The sequence below is a fragment of the Pomacea canaliculata genome, linkage group LG13 (genome assembly GCF_003073045.1).
Source record: "Pomacea canaliculata isolate SZHN2017 linkage group LG13, ASM307304v1, whole genome shotgun sequence".
NCBI classification, from domain to species: Eukaryota; Metazoa; Mollusca; class Gastropoda; order Architaenioglossa; family Ampullariidae; genus Pomacea; species Pomacea canaliculata.
Window position 1 is genome coordinate 19,600,441 of NC_037602.1, and position 14,465 is coordinate 19,614,905.

The 14,465-nt window shown below is 38.8% G+C and overlaps 1 protein-coding gene across 1 annotated transcript in view; it reads left to right on the forward strand.

Moving 5' to 3' along the window:
• Window positions 1-239: 239 nt before the first annotated feature.
• The window catches only part of LOC112554219 (multidrug resistance-associated protein 4-like), a 28,934-nt gene continuing 14,708 nt past the window's right edge, over window positions 240-14,465 (forward strand). The window contains exons 1-12 of the mRNA XM_025221888.1: window positions 240-940; window positions 4,531-4,641; window positions 6,804-6,921; window positions 7,724-8,026; window positions 8,596-8,759; window positions 10,107-10,232; window positions 10,960-11,209; window positions 11,439-11,651; window positions 11,967-12,020; window positions 12,839-12,880; window positions 13,481-13,672; window positions 13,952-14,046. Of these exons, the coding sequence (XP_025077673.1) occupies window positions 873-940; window positions 4,531-4,641; window positions 6,804-6,921; window positions 7,724-8,026; window positions 8,596-8,759; window positions 10,107-10,232; window positions 10,960-11,209; window positions 11,439-11,651; window positions 11,967-12,020; window positions 12,839-12,880; window positions 13,481-13,672; window positions 13,952-14,046 (1,736 nt within the window). The 5' untranslated portion in view covers window positions 240-872. The remainder of the gene's footprint in view (window positions 941-4,530; window positions 4,642-6,803; window positions 6,922-7,723; window positions 8,027-8,595; window positions 8,760-10,106; window positions 10,233-10,959; window positions 11,210-11,438; window positions 11,652-11,966; window positions 12,021-12,838; window positions 12,881-13,480; window positions 13,673-13,951; window positions 14,047-14,465) is intronic.

Here is a 14,465-nt window from a genome sequence, read left to right on the forward strand (position 1 = left end):
TCCTAATAATTAACTGATCGAAACAATTGCTATATAGCTCATGCACGTGTGCACGCATATATATAAGCAGCTTATTGTAGATTGAAAGGAGAAGTCACTCCTTTTCTTATCATTATTCAAATGGATAATTTACGATGCTATAAAATGAATCGAGATGGCATTAAAAAAATATTTGTTTGAGAATGACCTGGATATATATGTATATCTGTTTTTTTTTTTTTTTTTGGGGGGGGAGGGTCTGCGTTGTATGTATGCATGCAGCGTATAAATCCACAGGTGTGTTTAGTGCGCGTGTTAATGATATTATTCCCGTCATAGCGTGTGTTGCGCCTATACGTTTTCTTCTCTCATTCCCCGCGCACGAGCGAACGCGTGACTGCCTTTCCCTGATTACAAAGATCGAACATGGGATCTCAATATACTGCTGTAAAATTAATTGCACAATAAGCTAAATTTCATGCTTCTTTCGATTTTTTTTTTTCGTCAGGAATCGTTGTTATGATATATTTTATTATTGCAGTGGGCTGGCGATCACGCAGGTAGCCAAGTGCGGTGTTTTCATTCCAACTCGGTGTCGTCTACAGGCGGTCGTCCACTTGTCACCAGTCGCCAACTTCCGCCTTCTGCGCCTTTTCCCTTTCACCTTCCTCTTTCTCTGGCTTAGAGACGGTGTACAACAAGGACCGAGTCTGATATATTTGCAGCTGACTGGACTGGCAGGTGTGCCATTTTGTTCTTGTGTGACAGACGATGAGATTATCATCTGTTCCGTGTTAATCGCAAATGGATCAGCGCAGCTCAAACAGTCAAGTGGCTCCAAGTGATGAATGGCTGTCGTCTGCTTGACCTGACAAGTGGCAGGGATTGCCACGATGTCGAGAAGACAGTCCAAGCTTTGTCTTTTTGACCAGGCGAACATCTTATCGAAGCTGACCTTTTGGTAAGTGCTCTTTTTCGCTGCCATGGTTAGATGGATCGTCATAGTTCGCTTGAAGTGTTGCGGTAGTAAAACTAGACCTGTGACATAGCTAGTTGCACACACCTGTGCTAGGAACACTGGCAAGGTCAACGAGACAGAGCACACATGAAAGTTGTAATTTTTATACTTTCCTGTGAAATATGCATATTTACCCCAAGCCTTTATCCAAAACCTTTGGCTCTGGAAACTGACTTCGTGTAAGATCTGCATGCAATTACTGTACTCAGTTTTGAAGTATCAGCCGCTACTGAAAACTGTGGGTGCAACCGATATGATCAGTTTTCTGGCTGCTTTTAGCGATTGCAGCATTTTATTATCATCTGCTATTTCATTGTCATTAGAACTATTCTTATAAGTTGTCTGTTTCATTTGCCTGTGTGTTTGTGTGAGGGATAAAACAGTTTGTATGCTGCATCATTATTTTTACTATAGGGGATTTTCCAAACTAAAAACTGCATGTTATGGTGTTAGTGTCATTTTACAGAGAGCTCACTATAAGCAGCATATGACTATTAATATCATTTGATGATGAAATTTGAAGAACAAGAATTGAAATTGAGTTACACTTATTACAGTAAAATGATAAGTCTCAGATATTTTAGACTATATATTGATTCAACGTTTCCCTTCTTCTTTACATAAAATAATTCTTTCCTAAAATAAAATAAAAAAATGCTGCCAACTGGGCATAATTTTTAAACTGATGTTAGAGGAAATAATTTTCATTTTTGTGTTTAAGTTTATTGATGATGTTCATGTGTCTTGGGGTATGTTCTAGATGCATGCTGAAATGAAGCAGGATAAAATATTTTATATTTTGATGTGTACGTTCAGTACATAGAATATTTTAAATTTGTGCATTATATAGCTGGTCAGTTGTCAGATGTGCCTTTGGGCTCATACTGTACTGTATTGATAGTCTGCTGTGAGTGTTCAATGCTGCATAACTACATGCATTCTAATCGATGCAGCAGCTTGACATAAGTTAATTACTTTCATCTTTTAATCCTGCTGCATTTCACTAGACCATAAAACATTTAAGTCTTTACAGCTTATTTCACAGTTTGACCAGTTTACTGTGATATGTTGAACTAGCTGCTCTTGACGTATCAGTCTCTGAGGTTTTAGTTAAGATAGAGATTTATAATTTTTGGAGTTGTGAGTGGGGGAATACTTATGTGTTATTAGGACAACTTAGTGTAGCAGACCAAAAGTAGAAGGGAATTAACAGATGCACAATAAAACTAAGGGATAGAGTTTTTTTGCAGAAAACTACAAAAATACTAGTAATCTGTTTTTTAAAAAGTTAAAACTACCAGGGCAATTAGCTGGTCATAATTATGGGAATAATGATCGAACTAGCATGTCAGGAAAGGCTAGCACCATATTGACCATTGATTAAGGGCGAGAGCTGTGGATGTTGGAGCATGCAACACATAGAAGAACAAGACTTGAAATGAGCACCTGCTTTGAGGCTATATTCCATTGGATGTAAAGCTCAAGCAGAAAAGTTGCTTGCCCTCCTGTCCAGTAGCAATGTTTCCACTCTAATGCATCATCTTTTGATTTTATGCAAGGAATATCAATTTGTAGGATATGCACGCACACAAACACATGTACATAAAAAAATACACACACACATAGCCATAGACAGTACACTTAACCACACACCGTCAGAACACTCAGCAGCCACCTGTGTATCAGTGTAACTTGTTTATATATACCAAGGCTAACGCGCATGCGTGTGAATGTGTTTTCCTCCTCCAGTGCACTATGCATAATTTATGTTGTTGTTTGTAGGTTTGCCGGGAAGGTTTTCTTTAAAACACAGCAACACCTTTAGCACCCATCACTAGCGTCCGCGAACGCGTCACTGACTTGTATTACACGTTAATGAACGCACCACATGGTCCCCTACACTTGTCCTCAGCTCGTGCCTCTGTAGCCTGGTCTACCTGTGCCTGCATGTTGTTTTCCAGCTGCTTGTCGGGCCCCTACCTCCTCGCATTTTCCTTTCTGCGGGTTGCCCAAAGCCCGCTTCCTTCGCCCCTCTGTCTACCTGTGCCCTGCGCAGGTAACATTGTGGCGCGTCCTTACACTGCACCGTGGAACCTGTCTTAATGGCCTCGATTATTCTTCTCAGAGAGGAAGGGGTCGTGGGGGAACTCGTTAATGTTTGCAATGTGTCTTTTGTGCATTGAGTATAAGTTAGGAGGCGCGAAAATGTAATAGGATCTTTTCTCTGTCCTATCAGCCTGAATGTAATGAACGATGACGTGTCGGCATGGCCAGGAGACTGAATTACTATCGCAGTCTACCTGAGACTACACAAAACAAGCGTTACTGTCGAGAAGAAATATACGTTTATCATGGGTAGATGAAGTTTCAACCTCTTGCTGGGCGATGCAATTCAGATGACACAAACGTGTGTGCGTGTGCATTCGCAAGCACGCGCGCGCGTGTGCAGGTAAGGTACGCACCGTCATGTGTAGGTCTCTTCAGTAGGACGAACTGACCATGGTCCATAAGGTCGATCTAAACAGGCGATGCTTTTAACACCTATAAATACTAAGCGATCACACTTCTCACAGGTTGAGAAAGGTTTGGCAGCCACATGCACTTCATTATTATCAGCAGCAACACCACCAGCAGCACCCGAGAAACAATCGCTCACCCTGGTCCAGTTTGTTGACCCAGATCCAGCTCTGTATAGACATAAATAAAATATTATCATACCACAGAGAATCGTGTTTCTGTTGTTGGGATTAGCAAATGCCGGCTATCGTGCATACCCCTTTTCGCAGCAGGGTCTCATTGTCTTCCTCCCAGCAGGGAGAAACGTCAATCAAGATAGAGTTACTGTCTTGTGTTTGGGGTAAACACCTGTGATAAATGTAATCTTTTTTTTCTTTTCTATACACAGGATTTGTTTTCATGTTGTTTTGCCACTCAGAAAAGCACTGGCACTGAACAAGGTCACCAGGCATGATTTCTAGTAAATGTTAGGAAATGCTGTGACCCAGTCCTCACCGTAAAAAAATGGGAACAGCGACGATGCTGTTACTGCCTAATAACTTTTATGTTTGTAGTGTGTTTATGCGTCTGTGCATGTGTTTGTATGTGCTTGCATACGTGTGTGTGTGTGTGCTCGCGTGCAGCTTTCACTTTTCACAATCTTGGCTCTTGAAGGTCTCAGGGAAATTAAAAATGTAAAATTCATAAACACAGGTGTCTTTATCAAAAGCAACGTACGGAGTTGAAAAACAAACGAAGTTTTTCAGAAATCCTTGATGCGAGGACAGATTTTTGCCACGTATCCCTTTGTATTCGAAAAACAATGGTGATAAATAAAAACAAGAGAAAGACAAAAGATAACGTAAAAGTAGAAACATTAAGAAAGTAATGTAATAAAAATAAGCTGAAGCATGGCATAAGTAGAAATATAACAACACATAAGTAGAAACCGAATGATAAGTAAAAACCTTAACGTAAAAATCGGTAAGTAAAAACTTATAAAAATGTCACTGCTGACAAATTTCTTGTGTTTTCAGGTGGCTTCACCGGTTGGCTGGCAGAGACTGTGTGCAGCTGGCTCACACCTGTAGCACCTTTGATGTGCCCACTTCAGACGAAGCTGACTTGCTGGAGAAGAGGCTTGACCGGTGAGAAAATGAGCACCTTCACCGGTGGCTGATGGTGCTAGTCACTATTTGTACTTTTACTGTTGGTGTCACACAGCATTCTACTCACTCTATCCTTGTTGGTACTTGCACAGTCTCAAGTCATAAGTTTTTGAAAACTGGTGACATTGTTAGTTATCAGGGATTTGAGATTCATAGCAACCATTAGCGCACAAAGTTGGCATTCTAAGGTGGTTACCACCTGTAGAACTAATGTACTACTCAAAACAATGGAAAGGCCAGTTGTAAATGTATAGTCAATCTCAGTTTCGTGCCAATAAACACAAACAATAACATTGAATCAAAGCGTTTCTTTATTCATGACATGAAACATCAGCCAATTTCATTAATTTAGAATTTTAGATGGGACTGATATAACTCATATTTTCAAAATTTAAAAAAAGTTGTATCAGAGAAAAAAGAAAGTACATATTGTGCGTACTTTCCACTGGCCTGAATGCAGGCAAAACGCTGTTGTTTCTTTGGGGAACTGCGGGCCACTCTTGCTGAAGAAACTGGTATAGCTGATTGAGGTAAACTGCTGTGGGCTGGTTGGCCCACAACATGCCACAGATGTTTAAAGGGATTCATATCTGGGGAACAGGCCGGCCAGTCCATGTGGTTGACTTGGTGCTGCAGGAAGTCATTGAAGACCCTTACCCTCTGCGGTCTGGTGTAGTCATTCTGAGTGGCGCCTGGTCCGATGGCAGTGCTGCCGTTACCATAGGCTGTGAAATGTGATCTCTGTATGCCACATTTGTCAAGTTGCCTTGTTAACAGGTTGAGGGGAGTCTGTAGGTCGTCCCCATCGCACCCCACACCATGCGGAATCCACCACCATAGCGATCATGCTCCACCACAGTAAGATTTTGGTAACACTTTTCCCCGTCATCTCCAAATAGGATGCGTATTTAGCCATCGTGGAAGGACCTGGCAAAGCGAGATTCATTAGCGAAGAGTACTGTGGCCTACTGTTGCCTTGTCCATGCCAGATGGCTTCATGCCCATGCAAGACGAGCAGTGTGGTATGCAGGTGTCAGGACATGGCGGACAGCGGATTGCCTTGACCGATGATTGTTCTTCCTGAACCGGTTGCTCCACGCCAGATATCCCCATCAGGATTGCAACAACAACAGCGCCAATGACTAACCTAGATAGAATCCGGCATTGCCATAAGATAAAGTTCACTACCAATACAATTCGTACACATCTCTGGTAGAGTAGATCCTGCTGTACGTGCGGATGTGACACGTGGACTCTGCTCGCCGAAACGGAAAGGAAAATCCAGACATTCGAAAGAGCTGCCTGAGGAGACTGCTCCGGATCTCATACAAAAAACTTCGAACCAACGACTTTGTACAAAAACAAGATTGCCAGACTGGTAAGACACCATGCAGGAATCCAGGCCAGTTCTTAGCCCCCGCGGGGCCCGAGGCAAAGGGCATGTGCGGGGCCCTCACGCCACGATCACACGGTTTTAGTTGGGATGTAAAGTCACATATCAATCAAAAGCGCGGGGCCCCTTGAAGCCTGCCCCTAAGCACGGCCCTGCAGGAATCTCTACTTTAACACCAAGGCGACGTAAGATGGGCTTCTGTGGTCACGCGACGTGGCGTGACACCTTGTAGAAAATTATCCTTCAGGCCACCTTGGGGGAGAGGTGGGGTGGCCGACGCCGCGGTGGTCAGAGGAAGAACTGGCTTACAAACATCAAAGACTGGACATGGTCGTCCTGGACAGGACCTACTGACTATCGCCCACAATAGGCAATAGTGGCGGGCCCTGACTGAAATTCTCCCTTTCAAAAATGAGCAGATCTCTGTATTATTTTCGTGTCTCATAAAAGTTAAGCTATACAAATTTTGTGTTACTTTACACATGGTTACTTATAATGGATTAATTACTCATTACTAAACTTATGACCATATATACATAATTACTTTTTAATGCACACAGAATTAAATTTTCTGTTTTTTTCAGACTAAACAGTTTAATGTTTCTGACCTTTTGCAAAGTTTATTTGATCATCTCAAAATTGAATCTTATAATTTCATTTTTTTGTTTGGTGTGCAGCACTTTCTGACATTTGTAGCCGTCTCCTTCTTGTCTTTAACTACTCTAAAGCAAATATTTGTGCTGTGTAGGCAATGGAAGAAAGAACTAAAAAGGTACTCAAGTGGAGACACAGCAAACTTGATGAGAGCCATTCTTTCAACATTTTTACTACAATGGCTTCTCCCTGCAATCTTCTTTCTTTTGGCAGTAAGTTCTTCATTTAATAGATTCTTGATTGCAAACTGTTTGATATTTTGTGCTTGATGCTAGCAGAGTATCCTGTGAGAAAACTGTCATCGCTTAATTATTACCAGTTTTACCCAGTTCTTTACATCATTGTTTCACATGCATAAAATGCAAGGGATTCATTGTTTATTCTGATTTTTTTTAAGAAGTATTAAAAACTTGGAAACCCTCCAGAACTGCGTTCTTTCAGTTAATTTGGATACTGATTGCTTGCTACACTGTTTGTGCATCAGTTGGTTAGAAAAGGACTTCCATCAGCTGATCTTAAAGTATGACTCTATCTTTCATCGTTTGTGTTACAGAAAGTTCAATTTGATAATAATAAAAATAAACTATGTAGTGCATTTACCCTTTTAATTGAAGGCTCAGTGTGTTTTGTGAAGACAGAGACATAACAAAAAAAAATTCTGGCAGATAATGTGAGCAGAAAAAGGTGAGTGTTAGGTGGTGCATGGTGCTCAAATTCAATGCTCAAGGGGTAACACATATTCAAACAATAACGGAGACATGAGACTGCAAAGTGCTTGGCTCAATGGCACATGGCCAATTTCTGCTCTCACAATAACAAATGGCATAGCAGTTGCATCAGCAGTTGAGAAAATCAGAGTCAAGTCTTATATTAAGAAAATATGCAGTTTAGAAAATTTTATTGCCTTTTAGGAAAACATGTCTCTACTCAAAGCTATGGTCTTGATCTGGGATCCTTCTTTGATTATATTTTTCATTTTCTAAAACTGCTTTTTTTTTATTGCTTGTGTGACAGGAAGCTTCAAGAGTTGCTCAGCCTGTGCTGCTTGGCTTCTTAATTGGTCACATCAGTGAGCCTCATTTTGAGAAGACCACAGCATATCTCTATGGGTTTGGACTGGGCAGCTTACTTTTCTTGCACGTGGCCTTCTCCACTGTATACATTTTCCTACAAAATCATGTTGCACTGAAAATGAAAACTGGCCTGGAGGCCCTTATTTACCGAAAAATTATCTCCCTCAGCAGTGAGGCGGCATTGCAAACGTCTCCAGCAATGGTAACAGAGCAGTTGTCCATTGATACTTCCATCTTTTTAGGAGTGAGTACTTCTGGTTTAGAACTAACTTGCTATTATTTTCTTAATAATATGAATAAAAATAAATTTTATTGTGCATGTACCCTCTTTAAAGTAAGCAAACCATGGCATAGATAACATTGGCACTTGCAGATTTAGATTGTGGGGTCCTGTCTTTGCATCTGGTAAACTGCCGAGCCAAACTGTGCTTGGCTTGCCATTAAGAGAGTTCTGATATCATAACCTTATGTGTTCTAACTGTTTGTCTATGTTTGTTGTTGTGAAATAAAGTTAATACCATAAGTAGCTTTCAGTAAATCACATTTTATTTGATAGAAATGCTTCTTCTCTGCCTGCATCAGTTTCAAAGAGAAATCATGTTAACGCACTGTGCACTATATTTGTTTTCATTATAATGTGAATGTTGCAAAGGATGCCAGAATGCCCTTTAAAGTTTTACTGCATCACACAGAGTTTCTCTCTCTCTCTCACTGTTTCAGAATGTAGAAAAATGGGGTGTGTGAGCTGTCATTACTCATGGGAGAATCATAAAGCAAAATGCTTTGAAGACTTAAATGTTTACTTTTTAACAGGCACTGGAACATATCCATGGTCTCTGGCTGGGTCCTGTGGAGATTGGTGTTCTTATCTATTTACTGTTTATGCAACTTGGGGATCTGAGCTTGTATATTCTTGGCTTTGTGGTTGGTATTGTTGTACTGCAGGCAGTCGTGGAAGTGGCATCATCAAAACTCAGGTATTTGGTAGACATTTTTATACCAATATTGAACCCAATTACAAAGCAGTTTAATGCCTTAGGAAGAAAAGACATTTTTTGGCCAAATAAGTTTTAGAAAAATTGCAGACTTTGTCTTACATTTATAGTTTCTATACCTTCTGTATCTTTAATGCACTGGAGTTGCAGCCTCTGAAGGCAGTTCCTACTTTGTGGATTAAAACATTTTAGTCAAATTCTTTAAGAAAATTGTAAATAACCACAAATAATGCAACAGTCACTTTCATACTTCCTGAAAATAATTTTTTAAACAATTTTTTTTACCTTCACATAGGAGTTGCTTTGTAGACTGTTGTTATGAAATCGTTGCATAAGGTAGTCTTACAAAGGCTAGTCAATATATTTTTTTCCACTTCTATAGACTGAGTCTAGAATGTAGTTGTGGATATTGCTCAAGGAATCATTTTTGTCCAGATACCTTTATTGGCATTGTTTAGTCATTTGTTTCCTGGTTATTTAGAATTTTTTTTTAGATCTAGTCACTGCCTTTCAAAAAAGTCAGAGATCAGAGGTTTCATGTCAATCCTCAGCACTAAAAGCACTCAATATCTAGCTGTGAAGCATTTTCAGTTAGAAAAAAAATTGAATTCTAATATTAATCTATGTAGAAAAACAAAAACTACAGTGTACTTTAGATGATTTACACATTTTTTTTGAAAATGATAAATCTCAATGTGTCAAGAGAGAAAGGCCTTTACTGAAGGGGCATGACTTTAGTGAGCCCTAGCTTTCCTTTTTATGCAATTCCTCATAAAAACAAGCTTCACATCTATTATTACCTTCCTTCGAAGGTATTAAAAGAAAGAAACAAAACAAAACAACAACAAAAAACTTTTGCTCTTGCAAAGTATAGTTGCACACTTTAATTAATCTCAAGCAGGGTCTCTTGTCAGATAGAAACTTGTAGATCATGTTAAAGATTCCTTAATTATGTGAACAAAATTTTCCTTGGGGATCTAAACCATAAACAGTTTGGCATCAGAGATCTGAAAACATACAAGCTTAAGTAAGAGGTTTCTTTGTGTAAAGCATTTTGTAATAAAGCAGATAAGAAATATGATGTTTTATCCTTCCTTGTTATCAAACAAGTAAATTCCAAATAATCTGCCTCAGCATGTGCCTTTGCTTAAATAATCCAGATCTCATAGGAGTAGTACTATTGATAGTCTTATAAACTTTCTGGTAGACACAAGTTCTGTATTGCTCCTTTTCTTTTTGATGGATAAGCGTGCGTGTGTGTGGGCGTGTGTATATTTTACCACATTACATTTGCACTGTATAACTTTTATCTTTGTTATTTAACCACAGAAATGGAAGTATTCTCTTATCGCAAGAACGAAGCCAGGTCACAGAGAAGGTCATATCAGCCATGTTACAAGTGAAGCTGTTATGTTTGGAAACAAGCCTCACACACCTTATTACCTCTCTTAGAAGGTAAGTATTAAAAAAAACCCAGTGAGAATTCATTGGTTGTGGGAAGATGCATGATTGTATTATCTCTCTCAGAGCAGCTTGAAGCTGTCCCAGCATGCTACATTGTAACAGAGAGCTACTATAGTCATCAGTCATCCAATCATTGGTTTCATCCCTTGACTGGTACCAGTCGCTGAACCTATGAACCTTAGCGGCTCCCCCTCTTCCCTTGGACCTCCCCCTCCACACACACACACAAAAAAGAAATTTCATATTTAAAATTTTTTTTTCATAAACCTGTTCTACAACTTGATCATGAATTCTTTCAGCTTTCCTGCTTGTTTTAAAATTAATGCACTCACCTTCTTTCACATAAATGAGCTGCAATCTTAATTTTGCTTCGTTTATTGATCTGAATATGCCAGGAAAGGCTCATGATGGAAATTATGCTACAATTATTGTAAACATAAATTATTCCTAACTTTCTAACATTATTATTGCTGCCTGTTGTAGCATCTACGTTCTTTTAACAGCTGGTTTTCTTATCAAAGGAGCCATAAGCAAATGTATCGAAGGAAAGGGCTGGACATGGGGTCACCTACAGCGGGTTTCAGCCGATCGACATCGGTGGCGGACTCTGGTTGAGGCCTTATGTGCAACCTGATGCACGAAGAGGATTAGATAGATAGATAAGCAAATGTAGTCATAATCCAGTGTTATGTCAGCATTGTTGTTCGTTCTGTTGCAGCAAAGAGGTCAGTCAGCTGAGAGGACACACATTTCTGCGGGGTGTTCTGTCCTGTATTCTTGGTCTGGTCGCAAGGCTGATGTTGCTGATGTTGATTCTTCTTGTCGTGGGTACCATGAAACCCCTCACTCTACAAGTGGTTTTCACTTCTCTGGCATTGCTGGATGTGTTAACATGGTGTCTTTACCATTTTCCTGTCAAAGGTGTCGTGGATCTTCTCAACTTGAGCAAGGCTTTGAAAAAATCACAAGTGAGTGCCTTCTATTTGCAGAAATATTTATACTACGTTTGGACCATAAGAGAAACACAAAAAGAAGTTGGTTTACACATGGCATAGTTAGAGACTATAGGAGTAACATTTTTAATAGATTTTAAGAATATATAGACACAAAAGCATTTTTAAAAGCACGATTTTAACATGAAAAAGACATCGTTTTTGATTAAGAAGTAAATTTTAAGGTTTTCTTGGTTATCTGTAGGAGTTTCTGTTGCTTGATGAAGAAAAGGAGCAAATCAAAGATTTGCGCTTGCATCGCAAAGTCAGCTACCGAAACGAACCTTTTGTGGATTGGGCAGTTGATATTGATCACATGACAGCTCGCTGGCCACTTGTGTACACAACAGAACGGAAAATGCTGCATAAACGACGTGTGCGCGACAGCACCAGTTCCACAAAAAGCTTACTGCATGAGGTGAATAAACATTTAGTTGAATATTACCTGGTAAAAATGCCCCTGCCTCAAGTTTTAATTGAAAGGAAAAAGTCTGTGACAATAATAGCAAGCTTTATTTTACCTAATAAATACTGTTTTTGCCAAGTGTTGCATCTCCACAAACAGCACACACACACACCCACTCTCTCAGCGTCTGCGTTTAGGGATAATAATTTCCTACATATGTAGAAACTAGTGTTTCATCATTTTTCATTTATGTATATTTGTATATTTTAATAATACATGTAATATTCTGTGTGAGGTTTAAAAGAGTTATATTTTTTCCACTTTCAGAGTGATGTTGAGCATGCCTTTTCTTTGAAATATCTTTCTTTGCAAGTGAAAAAGGTTAGTACCTTGTTTATGTTTGACTCATTGTCTATTTCAGTATAAAAATCTGAATTTATGACACATCCTTGACATGGAAACATATTACTTAAATACCCACAGTAAAGAGGACCATAATTCACACACCATCTAAACTCATTCCAGATGTAAGCCTTGTGTACAAGATTACCGCTAAAAACAATTTCTGCTGTCCTCAGAAAAAAGTCAAAGAGCTAAAAATGATGAAAGTGAAATGATTTTTTTGTATTAGTGCAAAAGGAAAAATTTTAATTTTCTTACCTGTATGCAGTCTGAATATTATCTGATATTTAATTAGTAGTGAAGTGAGGCATCTAATTTTTTTAGTCATTTAGACATAGTGTGCCACGCAAGGTGTGATACATGTACTTGGATCATCCTTTCGAAAAGAAAATGCATTAAATTGGTCACAGATCACTCAGATAGGAATGTTATCCATAATCAACAAAACACAGCTATGCCATGTAACTAGAATGAATCACAGCCTGGGGTCCAGAATATTTTGACATCTTAATAGAGAAGTGGGATACACAAAGATAGTTTGTAAAAGTGCAGTTTTTTACATAAAGTATGCTTTACCTGGTCAAAGTGTCATGAAACTGTATTTGATGCACTTTGATAAAAGTTTTCTTATATTAGGTAAATATAGAGGCATTTTCATGACATGTCTGCACTTGCATGGACATTGTAAAAGTACAAAGTCATTGAAAGAGGAGACTGTTCTTTGTTCAGAATATTTATGATATTTCAAAGTATATCAGTATCCGATGTATCATATAAGATTTTCTTTATATTTCCAGGGAGAACTTTTAGCTGTGGTTGGATCGCCTAACTCTGGAAAAGTATGTCTAAAAGGAATTTGTAAGCAATATAGCTTTTAAATAAGTTTGTTGGGCAGCAGTATAAAAGTGAAATCATTTTATTTTAAAGAGGAACATGACAATCCTGCTTGCTGGTCCCATCATGCAAGGTCTCATTGCATGTAGCATTCTTCATGTTACTCATAAGCCTAAAGATACGTGAAAAAGCCAAAGTAGGAGAAATGCAGCACAACAATTTGTCATCAGATTTACTGAAGAAGAAAGTGTAGCTGCATGAGTCAACATTCTGCAACTGTAGGTTTAGAGATTAGATTGTAAAACTCGATCCCAATACTGCCCCCTAGGGTCGGAAGTGGCAAGTTTCCAAAAAGCCTAGAGAAGAATTGGACAAGCTGGCAGAAAGTCACTCATTTTTTTTACCATCAATCAATTAGATGGTTCAGCCAAAAAAAAAAAGCAAGAGGGGAAAACAATGGACATATTAGAAAAGTTATCAGTAGCAGCTGATCATGCCTGTTAAATTTTTTATTCTAGAAGAGGACATACTGCAGATCAAGAGTGTGTGAAAGAGAGTACACACACACAAACTGTCATTTTGAATACTTTGTTTCTTTGTTCCAGACCTCACTCTTGATGACTTTGTTAGGAGAGCTTCCTTATGAAATTGGGCAGATTTCTGTTAGTGGACGTGTTTCATATTCCCCTCAGTACCCTTGGGTCTTCTCTGGCAGTCTGCGTGAAAATATAATCTTTGGAAATGCTTATGATGAAGCAAGATACCAGGCAGTCATTCAAGCTTGCTCATTGTCAAGAGTAATGTCACTTTATTTTAGATATAAACAGATTAGTTATTATTACTAATAATATTACATTATTGAGCAATAAGATTTGTTTCATTAAACATGAATATTGCACACTGGGTCCTCTCCCCCTGCTTTATTTAATTAATCTTTTTTAGTGGCTATGACATAGACTAATTTGAATATTTAAGGTTCAGAAGATGTGTAGTTGCTAGAAAAGTTGTATCTATTATAGCTTCCAGCACATTGTATGTACGTATAGTTTTCGAACTTCATTCTTTGGTGTCTACAGCTGCTACGACTATTACCTGAAGGGGACACAACTCAGATAGGAAAGTATGGGTTGCACCTCAGTATGGGATACCAGACCAAAATTACTGTAGCAAGGTATGTACAAGACAACCATTTGACTGCTTTAACAACATTCAGAAACAAGGTGCTTTTGAACCTGCAGCAGTTGGAGTAAAGTTTATTTCTAAGAGACATTGTTAACTCTTCATCTTAGGGATCGGGTCCTCAGAAGCAAACTTCTCAACCAGTTCCTTTTTTTGCGTACTGTAATGTGAATATGGTAGTTTATCCCTTGTTGCTCCCTTGAGGAGCATAGGGCCACAAGAACACCTCGCCAATAGACCCGGTTTTTGGCCAGCCCCCTTAATGTGAATATGGTAGTGTCACAAAATACATTGCACTGTGCATAAATAATTGAATAAATACTGGACCATAGAGGTGGAGAATGATAACATTCCCTGAGTGACCATGATAAAAAAATCAAACTTATAAATAAAAACAAAATCTGTGGAACA